This window comes from Mus caroli, chromosome 14, assembly GCF_900094665.2.
Source record: "Mus caroli chromosome 14, CAROLI_EIJ_v1.1, whole genome shotgun sequence".
Taxonomy (NCBI): Eukaryota; Metazoa; Chordata; class Mammalia; order Rodentia; family Muridae; genus Mus; species Mus caroli.
In genome coordinates this window covers 106,850,310-106,863,126 of record NC_034583.1, presented here as the reverse complement: position 1 = coordinate 106,863,126, position 12,817 = coordinate 106,850,310, and the positions used below count along the sequence as shown (strand labels likewise).

Genomic DNA, 12,817 nt, shown 5'->3' with positions numbered 1-12,817 from the left:
GCATTGGAAATGTAATTGAGGAAAATATGTAATAAAAAAAATTTAAAAAAAGATGAAATGTTATATGGCCTTCTCTGGTGTCTAGTGCACATTTAACTAGTCCATTAGCACAAAGGAAACCATCTGAGAAAGATGATTGGAAATAGAATCAGACATATGGAGACATTGAGTTGTACCATGCCAAACCCAGGAATTTTAAGGAACTAAGTTTACATTATCAATAATAACCATTATCTACATACAATGAGCATTCAAATGAAATTATTACATTTCATACCTAAGTGTGCAAATATATATTTTTCCAGATCTGCTTCAATAGGGATAAGGGAAAAAGATTTTAAAAAGTTATAGTTCCTCTGGATCCTAGGACACAGTAGTCATATTTGAAACATTCAACAGCTACTTTTATTAAATGTACACACATTTAAAAACTTGATTGATTCATCTGACTAGACATATTTTAAAGTGACACATGTAGCTCTACTGGACTACTGAAAGTAGAGAGAACATTTCCATCATCGAAGACACTTAACAGAACAGTGTTCATATCACACCATCAATTTTCCCCACTACAAGCTATCAATCTATGTCTCTGGATACATTTCCTAAAACCATACTTGGAGTTATCTTGTATAGTAGCTAAGGATCCATGCTCTGAACACAAATCCTACCACTGTAATTTACAAGTTATGTGACCGTAGTTATCTATTTAATTTCTTTGGTCTTGATTTGAGTGTCTGTCAAAGGAAGCTTATATGTTGGTTTCTTAATAGGGTGTTTGTAGGGGATTAAAAAGTTAAATAATTCTCATGTTTCCTGATTACATTGTCTAATACATATCAACTATTAGTGTTTCCACATGATGTTCTCCAAATGGGATTCAGAATTAAGGAAGTGGATATGAAGTTTCTTAGAACTTCAAGGTGGATTTGGACCCTGGAATGTTGCTGTGGTTGCAAGCAAGCTGCAAGACAAACGTGAATAATCTCTTATGGACAAGTTGAGGAAGCATATATCTGAAAACAAAATATATGAAGTACAATATGATACAAATGTTCAGTTGTGTCACCAGGGATTTGTCAAATATTTAAAATTCAGTTCTGAGACTCAGCCTAAAGCACTGTAGTTTGGTCAAATGCAGGAGTATAGGGAAATTACTCCAAAGGAGTTCTCTCACAATTATTTGATAAATAAAGATTTGAACTCTCCAGCAGATTGGACCATATATCCCTTGGTTTTGGTGTACATTCCATTCATACAAGTTTGGAACATCAGACCATATCAAAGACAGGGACATCATGGTACATAAGCAGACACTGGATTATGACAGAGCAGAGTTACTGAGTGAGTTTTTCAATCTGGAAATCCAAAAGGTATGTGGGTATGGCAGGGAATATTGTTACCTCAGAGCTTTCTCACTGCTTCTGATTTATTTTCCAATATAATTCTTAGACCCCCTCACTAATCAATCAATTTCCTGAGCATTGGGGTTTTAGTGGTAAATACTGTCAGGTTCGTTTAACATTTAATTGTCAGTATTGCCTTTAAAAAAGCTATTTGTACCTTAAAGAATAAAATTGGAATGAATACAGGTATGTCAGGACTTGAAGGATGCTACATATTTAACAACTTATATTTCCTTGTATTTTTTACTTTTCAAAGTGATGTAAAGCCAGTTGTTAGTGTAACAAATTAAGATCATGCAAAGAACTGAAGACATACCTTTTCTGTGAGGTTTATATATAATTTGTTAGTTCAAGGACAAAGAATACTTCATGCTCAATCTTAATTTAAATTCTTTCTTGGTTATCTGATAAGGTATTAATAGATACAATATTTTTAGGTGAGCTGTAACTTCAAGGTTTTCACATACCATGAAGTTTCTTGGGAGTTTAAATTACTCTCACAAGCATTTGTATTTACCTCACCTTTAAAGTATCAAATAAAAATAGGTCTTGACTAATCAAAATAGGTGACCAGAGCCACATATCTAAAGTTAATTTTTCACTGCTTGTTCCTTGAGCCATGATCTGAATAATAAATCACAGATTGGGAAATGGAAGGAATGGGTATTTTTAAAGGTGCCGGCTATGACTGGTAAAGAAATAAGTCCAAGGGTGGAAAAAAGTCATTTCAAGAATAACTCAAACATGATCATCGGTTCTCCCTTTGAGAGAACTCTGAGTCAGCTATCCATAGCTGTTGTGTATATAGGTCAAGCAGCCCACGCAGTGCTCTCATTGATACCAATTTCATAGAGATACTCTGATAACACAGCAACAGACAAGGATAAGTTATTTTGATCAAAATAAGGGTTTCCATGGTACCCCATGTCCTGCTACTTTTCTGATAGCGTGTCAAAACACTGTGATGAATGCAACTTATCAAAGGAAGTGCTTAATTATCTTAGAGTTTCAGGCAGTCACATCTCTGTGCTAATGTAGGAGGGAGGGAGTAATAGTGAAGTAGGAAGGACCCCAGGCTTTTGAAACCTCATAGCCCTTCTTTAACGGAACACCATCAACAAGCCCTCACCTTCCAATCCATTTTCGATGCTACAGGCCTACGGGTTTTATAAACATGCTATTTCAGGGCATATCATAATACAAAACCTACTGTGGGATGTTCAGTAACTGAGGAACTTCTTATCAGATTTTATGTTACAGAGTAGTATGCTTGAGAATGTCTTTGAAATAGTATTATACACAGATGCTTGAAATATTCTCCCATGTTTATCTTATAAGCTGTCTAAAAGGCAGACATCATACAGTCCTGTACAGTTTACAAAATAATATGTGCGTTTATTTGCTGTGAACAACACATGCTTATCTTCTTGCTTCAAATATGGTTTATCTAAAGTGGTTTCAGCCAAACAGAAAGAAAAGTATATACTATTTACATTGAAGACTACTCTTGTAGTTCTGAAAAAGACATTGGTGTAACAATGTTTAAATTGATTATATAATATGTGCCAGTCAACTGACCTAACTCAGTTTCTTTGTAACTTGTTCTAGTTTATAAGTTCTATAGCAGTAACTGTCACAATGGAAGGTCTAGATTCATTATCTGATTTGTTTCAGCTATCCCTGGTCTTATAGACTTCTTTAACAACAGGGATACATGAGTTTTAAAATACTCAGTTATTCAGAATTACATTAAAGATAGAAGACCTTACATAGGAAAACATAGATGTCTTTACATTCCATTAAACCATCCTGTCTGGTTTCCATGTATTAAATTTAAAGAGTATATGTTATTGAAACTCACATCAAGCATCTACTACCTACTATTCTATCACATGCTTACACCAAAGCAAAAGTGTTAACAGGCTCTAGTAAACACACTCTGGACTAATGAAGGTAGGAAGGAACAAAAGAAGGAAAGAAGGGAGGAAGGGAAGGAGGGAGGGAGGAATGAAGGAAGGGAGAAAGGGAGNNAGGGAGGGAGGGAGGGAGGNAGGNAGGNAGGAAGGAAGGAAGGAAGGAAGGAAGGAAGGAAGGAAGGAAGGAAGGAAGGAAGGAAGGAAGGAAGGAATAGACATTACAGCAAGACCCTTGGGCTGGGGGAGATGTGGTGGGCTCCTAATGAACAGATTCACCAGTTTGTATGTGGGCTGTCTTGAAATTTAATTGATCAGTCTGGAGAAAAGGGAAACCCAGTCAGGTTGAAAACACTGGTGGTCAATTCTATGAGTGTCCAAGGCCTAATGGATAAGATAATCCCCTAATACGAGATGCAGTCTAGCTCTTTATCTCTGATTTAGATCTGTTCCCATCTATTTTGTCACCATCAGAGTAATTTCACTTTACAAAGTCCATCAGTTCAAGTTAGTAGTAGTGAGGTCTGACTATATAAATGTCAGACATGAAAACAAGTATTTTGAGAACCCCAGCTAGACGATATCAGACTTACTACAAGTGTGGCAGACATCTATAATATGAGGATTATATATGCTATTGCTGTTCAATGTAACTTATATTAGATGATGCTAATTTGATTCCATGGTAATCACCATTTCATTCTATACGTCTCCATGTAAGGCTTCCCTGAGCCTAATAAAACTCCTTACCGAGTACATCTAGTATCCTAAACTTCTATCACCTAAAAGGACTATATCATAATAAACTATATTATATTCCCTATAGGCATATATCTCTAACATATTAAATAGTGTTTTGAAATAATACACTAAAATAATTAAAGTCATATTGACTGAATAAAACTAAGCAGGCTATATAATTGGAACAAAAGCACTTGGAGGTCCTCTACAAATGAGATCTTCTTGTGATTAGAAGCACTGTGTGTGATGCTATGGGATTAAAATGCAGCTTAGAATGAAACAGATCCTGCCTCTTGTACTAATTTTCTCGTCTCATACCAGCAGGTCCTTCTTCCTCCTCTTCCTTCTCCTCCTTTTTTCTCCTTTTTAAAGACCCTTCATTTGCTCTCACAGTCAATAAACTCTCAAATGGTACCAGATGTTCGGAGGAGACCTTCCCACAAAGCCATGATTTTAAAGTATGTGCAAGATTTATCATAGCCACTTAAATGCAATTTGATCTCTGATTTCTGTGCTTATACTCTAGGTGTAATTTACAGCATGTTAAATAGAACAGTTCTTACCTGTTACATGTCTAAATTCATGGTATCAGTTCTAAATACTCAATATCAAAACAATGGTACTGACATGATTTCTGCAAACAAACTGATTACTTGTAAAAATTTTAAACTAATCCAAACACATTTTTTTTTCCAAAAGAAAGTCATTTTGCACCTAGGCACCATTCAGAGGCTTACCTGGGACAAACTGTGTGTACACACAAAGAAACAGCTGGGCGAAGTGCCTCTACAGACCTTCAGTGTCCTGACTGGGATTTCTCCTGCTGTTCCTTAGAGTAAGACCAGGCTAGGAATGGCTTTCATGGTCCTCAGGGCTACTGTCTGGCTTAGGGTGTTCACAGATTGCCCATTCATTCTGACTGATCACCAAGGATAATGTGGGCTGTGCTTTATTCTGGAATATTCTACAGGCTGCTAGAGGGAGTTGAGACACTAGCTAAAACTACTAAACTAATGCTTTTTAAGCAGATTCAGCTTGGTCTAGTAGACTTCTTTTCAAAGTTGTCAACAACTTAAATAAAGTTGTTTTAATAAAGAGTTCTTCCTTTTTCTTTTTATCTTGGTAAGAATTTTAATTGTTGCTCTTATACAGAGCTATCGGTTTAATTTGTTGAAGATGTTGCTAAGAAATAAATATTGAAGAGATTTCTGATTTTCTTTTGAGACAGAAGGGAAACACCCCCAGCACAGCCACAGGCCTTCGGAGGCGATGGAATTTCTTTGTGGTTTGCACTTGATCACTTAAAACACCTTTCTCCTGACACAATCCAGACACCAAGTGAATTCTACGTACTTATCCTTTCAGTTAAGTCTTGACATTGCAAAGGCCATGAGAACCAGCACCCAGTTGGCTCTCTTGCTGACAGTCAACAGCACACCACAGTTAATATTTTAGACGAATACATAATAATTTAAGGAAAATGTCATGACGGCTCTAAACAGTCCATATAGCATAAACAGCGGATGCAATTGGACGTAAGAAAAGTGTAGGTTCTGATGAATCGATACCAGGATACAAGGGAAGAAGGGCTTCAGGCGATGACCAGGGGGAAAGCATTTACACAACAATGGTTGACAGACTACTCATTCCCTTACCAGTTTTGCTGCTGCCCTTGTGGACACTGTAATAGTGTAAGATGGTATGCATATGTACAGAGAATGAAACTGGCACTTTGACTAATTCAGCTATCAAATGTGTGACTAAATTGCACATCCACATAAGTATTTATTTTGTTTTACTGGTCTGTGCTGGTGGGGAATTCTCAATGGCATAGCAAAATGGGGGGGGGGGGGAGAAAAACCGTAAGAGCTATCTGATGGAGCCTTGAGACTGAGAAGAGGAGAGAGGAGGGGAGCATTTGAAATGAAGCTAGCCAGAACTCGCCTAATGCTGCTCATCACTGAATATAACCAACACACAGTGGAGCTCATATTTTAGTTTTTAAAAATCAACTGATTTAGTTTGAGACATTACATTTCACATCAAGCTCTCAGCTAACAACCAGGTGTATTGATAGCATAACGATTTATGTTAGGGTAGCCAATGAGCACCAAGGGGAAACAATGAACGAGTAACGATTAAGGGCCTGTGAGATGGCTCAGTGGGTAAAGGCACTTGCCACCAAGCCTGAGTTAATTCCTGGAAGTCACATGGTACAAGGACACTCTCGGTTTTCCTTTGACCGCCATGTGAGGGTCTTGGCACAAATACACCCACAAATAACCCACATGAATATAAAAAAGTATTAAAAGAACTATTGTTCTTACAAATAACCTCCACGTACATTCTTCATCAATCCTTCAGCTTGACTGGAAGAACTACTAGTAACTAAGATAACTTAGATAACTTCAACCCCAAAGTATAAACGATCTCTATAATTTCAAGAGACTCTAGGATCTTATCTAATTTTAAAAATATGAAACTCTTGTTCAGATTTCCTCTGGATGAGATACATTTTTACAAGCATGATTTTGGGTAACTGGGTAACTTTTCTTTTTTTTTTTGCCACAATTAATCCAAATCTTATATTTTGGAAGGACATATTTATTCCTATATTTCACTCATTCATACCTCAAAAATCTTAGCGAAAGATCCTGTCACTGTCTTTTCATAGAAAGTAACCTGCGTCCTAAAGACGCATCCCTCGGTGCTAACGGTTCAGCAAACAGACTTTCACTTACTCATTCTGAAACAGCTTCTGAGCATGTCTTAGAGGACTGACTTCCTGTTTAATCCTCCCTCTGCTTTTAACTTTAGAAACATTTTTCTCTGGCATTCTTAAACAAAGCAGTGAGCTAGCCAAGGGGTTTCCCTGGCAAAGCTGTGGGTCTGTAATTCAGTCCACCAGAGAAAAGACTGGAGTTCCTAAATCCCACCACTGCCACCACCACCAAATCTTGCGAACTGTCAGGAGACCCTCCTGGAGCTTCTTGCTTAGAGGCTTGCATCCATGATGAGGGTCCTCTGAGGATGAGAAATTCATCTGCTATTTCCAAGCCTCCCCTTGTCAGTCTGTAATTGCAGTAAATGCAACTGAAAGTACTTTTACTTGAAGGCCATTTGACATAGGGGAAGAAAACACATTTACTCTTTCACGGCTTGTGTATTTTCCTGGGAGAAGCCTGCCTATAAAATCTGTCCTTTTATCCTTAGAGAGCTATTTGGGAAACATCTTTGAGCACAGCCACGATGCAGAACCTGTTTCCTGCATCCTCCTTGTCTTCTCTTCTGATTTCTGAATCCACCTGTGCCCAGAGCTCTCTTTCCTCCAGGAGGAGATGGCAATGTGCATGTGTTAGTGAAAACAGTAAGCTCTTTTCATTCTGCCAATTTGAGAAAGTATTTTGAAAAACCTCTGCCCAGTTAATTTAGTACAAATAAAAATAATATCATGAGTGGATTTGTTTTCTGGTAAAAATTCTTTTATACTTGCTTCTAGTCACGAAATTAAAACTCAATAAAATAAGCTGATTGAATACTGCTTGCTGGTTTGCATATCTTTACGGGGAATTTACTTGAATAATACAAGTAAATCCTAGTTTGGAGGATTTGACAACAGGGAAAACTGCAAAATAATATTTTAAAATTGCTAGAAAGCTGTTTCAGTCTCTGTAAGTCATCACAACTTCCGAACCTGCAGAAACATCAAATATCCAGACGGCGTTAAGGTCTCAGGTCTTGGTTATCGGACCTGTTGAATGCCTCTTACCTATGAAAAGATTCCACTCAGTGTCCAAATCCGCCTGATTGGCCAGGCAGCCCTTCATGACGTTGAGGCAGTAGTTGTTGCAAGGTCTCACAGTGGGCAAGCCTCGACAGTATGGGCAGTACAGCATCTTCATGAGAGCCCGGATGCACCCAGGGGTGGGGCTCACCTGTAAGTATATAAGACAGGGGGCAAAAATCAGAATCGGAAAGATGAAGGGGAGCAGGAAAAGAAATCATGTTTCTCTAAATACCAGGATGAAAACCAGGCAAAGTTGTTCTGCTAAACCTTAAACAGCCAAGCAGAGGGTTGAAGAACGGTTAGAAGCTGAGCCCTTTTGAATTTTTCATATGAGAGCCAGCCGATTCCTGTTAAATACCGTTGCTCAGCAAAGTAATAACTTCCTGAGATGCTCCCGTCCACGTTTTGCTCTTTCTCTCTGTCACTGCAATTCAATCCTAAACCAGACACGGTTTCCTTGTAGGAGAACATGAAGCGAGATCATGTATAGGCTGCAACTTGAAGAGCAAAGAGCCCTGTAAAGAGGGAACTGCTATTAAAGTTTAATGTGACACCTCTAGCAAAGTGTCTAACTGGTTGTTACTCGATCCTTTGCTAACAGAGGTTGGCGGATATCCTCCCGGAGTACACAACTGCTATTGAGGCTCAATATCACCTTGTCTGGGATCTATGTGACCTAGGCCTGCAGAGAAGTAGAAGCAATGGACCTGCCGAGGCCCTGACTTCAGGCATCCGGTGGGTACAGGACTCTAGAAAGTTCACTTAAAATGGATCTGGCTTGCTTTGCAAGCAGGCATTTCTTCACAGATTCAGAGTCACCACTAACCCACTGACAACGAAGAGCTGTTTGTTTGGAACAAGGAATGGAGTGCCCCAAGTCAATGCTCAAGCAGTAAACTTGGAGTGCAAAGAGGATGAGAATGCAAAGACAGGGAGAGAGGCAGCAATAGCCTTCCTCCCGAGAAGACAGTGCTCTTAGAATGTACCACAGCTGCTTCAGCGCTGTTCTGCATAAGAAAGGGCTTCTGGGTATCCACTGGAGGCCACACCATGTCTCATCCCAATGCCATTATCAAACTAAATATGTCCTGAACATAAAAATCAGATGTCCTAAATGTGGGGAAGAGACTGGTAAGGAGAAGGGGTGGTGGCTATAGGGGTGGGAGCAACAGGGGAATGGATGTGAATATGGGATTGGAGTGAGCAGATACTGTATGCATATGTAAAATACACTTGTGTTTTTGTACTTATTAACAAAATTAATCAATAAAAAGGAAATGTATGATGATAAGACACCATTAACAGAAGAAAACTTGTTACTTGACTTCAAGAAGAAAAACATTTAAGACAGCATAAGCTAACAAGAGAACACCGCTTTTCATGGCTAGATGTGAAATTATTGTCCTACTTTTTTAGTGGCATCCATGCGATTTTGATGTTTTAGTGGAGTATCTGGCTAAATGTTGCTCAACTTGTATGTTAGACATAAGAAAAAGCCTAGGGTGCTAACTGAACCTCCTTGAGAGTGTGGTCCCACTGGCAGGCATGACTAGGGATGTCCCCCATTGGAGTAGTGTGGCATGATACTGGAACATCAAAACAATGCTTATTTTCATTCTTTCATTTACCACTGCCATTCCATGGTGGTCTGTTTTTTTCCTAGAAACCAAACTTATGGATTTTTATTACAAAGCTTTGGTTTCTACAATCACCTGATAACAAACGGTATAAGAGCAAATAATTTCTGGTATATTCTTGAATCAGTTGTTTTGTCATTGCTGTAGAAAAATATCTAACTAAATCAACTGTCTTGGTTAGGTTTTCTACTACCGCAACGAAGCACCATAACTAAAAGGCAACTTGGGGAGGGAAGGATTTCTTTCACTCACAGTTCTATATGACAGTTCATTACTAAAGGCACTGAGGGCGGGAACTCACACAGGACAGGAAGCTGGAGGCAGGAGCTGATATGCAGAAGTGCTGCTGCTTCCTGGCTTTCTCTTTGCGAGTTGCTCAGCCCGTTCCCTTATAGAACCCAGGACATCAGTCCAGGGGCAGCACTACCTACCACCAATCAGTAATTAAAAACAAACAAACAAACAAACAAACAAACAAACAAACAAACAATGCCTTGCAGCTAGAACCTATGGAGACATTTTCTCAATGGAGGTCCTTTCCTTTCAGATAGTTTTAACATGGGTCAAGTTGACATAAAACCAGTCAGCATACACATCTCCATGACTTTCAACTCTTCCTTTTAGAAATAGCTATTTTCAGGGTCTATACCCTAACCCGTGATGTTTCTTCATTAAAGAAAGATGCCAGATCCTTTGTTCACAAATTCACAGCTCTGAGTAATTATTCAGAATATCCAAGTCTTCCTTTGACGGCCACCTTCATGTCTGTAGAGTCAACACACGAGTGAGATTACGAGCCCTCAGAGTCTCCAGGAGCAGATGACAGATGAAGGAGACTCTCTAAAACCTGGACTCACCTAGATTATGTTGAGGGCATAATCTAATCTCTACCCAGAAACAGAGCTCCAGGGCAATGCCTGGTCGGTGAAGTCTACAAGGAGTAAAGAGGCCTTGGCAGTGATGCTTGTGGATGCTGCATTCTGAGAAATTCCAAACCCCAAATGCTTATTTAATTTGGTCATCTTGCTTCACAAATTATCCTTTTAAAGAACTAACCTATTTTGAAACAGAACGATGTAAAAAAAAAGATATGCTTACTACTGCCAGTACTTGGTGATCTAGAGGCAAGTCCATTCTCATGGTTGCTCTTCACCTTCTTTGTCAATTTAGCCCAAGTCACATGTAAGTTATTTATTACAGATTGGACAGGACTAACTGCTTTCATCTTTCATCTATCTATTGGCTGAGTGTATGGAATGAGATGTTGAAGCTCTTAGTGTTCCGCACAGAGTTGTACGTTTGTTATCCCCTGACATAGTTTCTGGGTCTTTGCCAAATATTAAGCTTTACCACAGCCCCTCGGATGGAGTGTCCTGCTGCTCCTCCCTGATCACTCCTTTGCTCCTTCTTACACTCATACATACGTTTTTACCCTTGCTTTTAAATAATTAACTTAGCTGAACTTCACTCTATACCAAAACAAAATGTCCCACATAAGCTTTCCCAAAGGGTTTCATTTTATAACAGCTCCATTTGCTCCTGACACATCTGATCTCATTTCCATGCTGTGGGGGAAACTCTGGCTAACAGGAACCTTCATCCTTTCATCCCGGACCAGAGACTGTTCTTTACATCAGTCCTCTCGTTGCTCCTGTTCTCTTCCTTTGATGCTCTGTAGCTCCCTGCTACCTCTGCTGTCTCATTTCGGTACAAACAGTCCTGGCAGCAGAACCGGCCATTGTCACACTGAATCAACTCTTACTGGCCCATATGGTGTCTCCTACCTCTCCTCTAACCCTCCCACAGCAGTCCCAGAGAGTCTTTTAGTTCTACTTTATAATGAAATCCTATTTACAGCACGCTAATAATCATCAGGAATGAGTGATGGCAGTCTCAGGATTCATTGCAGCAGATGATGTTAAGACTCTCCCGCGGTACACGACCAGTGGAGCCGCTCTTTAATGACGCAGAACTACCCTCTCCCACAAGACTTCTCCTCAGCAGAAAACGGCTTTAATGTCGCTGCTCTGCATTTTACGCCTGCTCAGAATCAGGAATAGTAGTTTCCTGATGAAGGACTACACTTCCCAGGTTCCCTTGCAAACTACAAGAGACACTTCTGCCCTCATAAGGTGCTTCATCCCATCTTCTTCTGTAGACATCTTGGCCATCCACACATGTGGGTGACAAGAGTCCCTTGCTGTGACTTGGCCATCCACACATGTGGGTGACAAGAGTCCCTTGCTGTGAATAAATATGGTCCACCTAAGGTCACACCAAGCCACTCTTTCTTTCTGTGCTCCATCTCTCTACAATAATGTAATAATCTCTCTTAGATAATCTAATGTGTGAGCTAAGTTTTCTTACGTTCACATTTTCATAATCTCTCCATACTTTCACACATAGCAATATCCTCCTGATTGATCTTTTTTCCTGGCAATACAATGGCTTGCATAAAGCCATCATCACAATCAACTGTAGCAGTCAGGGTGTTAACACCTCCGAGTCGAAGTGTGTGTAAAAACATCACGGGTAAAAGAGCAGCTCACAGGCCAGTGATCCTGCACCAGAAGATTTCCATGGTGAAGGGAAAGCAGACAAAGAATATGGAACAATGAGAAATCTAGTCATTCTGTTGAGGATGTGCCACCCTGCCATCACCTCTAGGTTGGCTCCTTCATCGAGAATGCCAAATTAAGCAGAATTTCTTTAAAAATATTTTCTATCAACAGGTATTACAGAGATAGTGACCGAGGAAGAGCGAGGCCCAGTGAAAGAAGCAGAAGCAATTCTGCTACCAGAATGTCTAAATGTGGACTATAAAATCCCTCCTCGTTTTCATCCTCAGGCCTGGCAGTCTCTTGCATCCTTTGCTTAAGGATTTTGTTACCAAACTTCCGCTTTGCACAGCTTTCCTGCTTCCTCTGATCTGGATTCTTTTCTCCGGAGACTCGTCCTGTTGTCACTCAGAGTGACTAAGCTATGTCCTCCTCGGGTCGTCAGCTCTCTGTTTGCTGCCTTTCACTCAGGGTCACAGTATAAAACCCAGTAAGTATCTGGGACTTGTGCTCCCTCGGACAGCCTTGGTCGCCCTGGTCAGCACAGTCATCTGGATCACTCTGCACCATGGGCACGTGCTATTGTGTTCCATCTTAGAATTGGGCTGAGACTTTTCTTTTCTTATTAAGTGCTTTTTGAAGCAACCTCTCTATTTACCTTTGCCAGGTTCTTGGCCACATTGATATTCGAAGAAGAAGAAGAAGAAGAAGAAGAAGAAGAAGAAGAAGAAGAAGAAGAAGAAGAAGAAGAAGAAGAAGAAGAAGAAGAAGAAGA

At 39.7% G+C, this 12,817-nt stretch overlaps 1 protein-coding gene across 1 annotated transcript in view; it reads right to left on the bottom strand.

The window, feature by feature from the left end:
* Positions 1 to 12,817, bottom strand: part of Gpc6 (glypican 6) — a 1,014,181-nt gene that overhangs the window by 343,603 nt on the left and 657,761 nt on the right. The window contains exon 4 of the mRNA XM_021181728.2: positions 7,830 to 7,995. Coding sequence (XP_021037387.1) covers positions 7,830 to 7,995 — 166 coding nt within the window. The remainder of the gene's footprint in view (positions 1 to 7,829; positions 7,996 to 12,817) is intronic.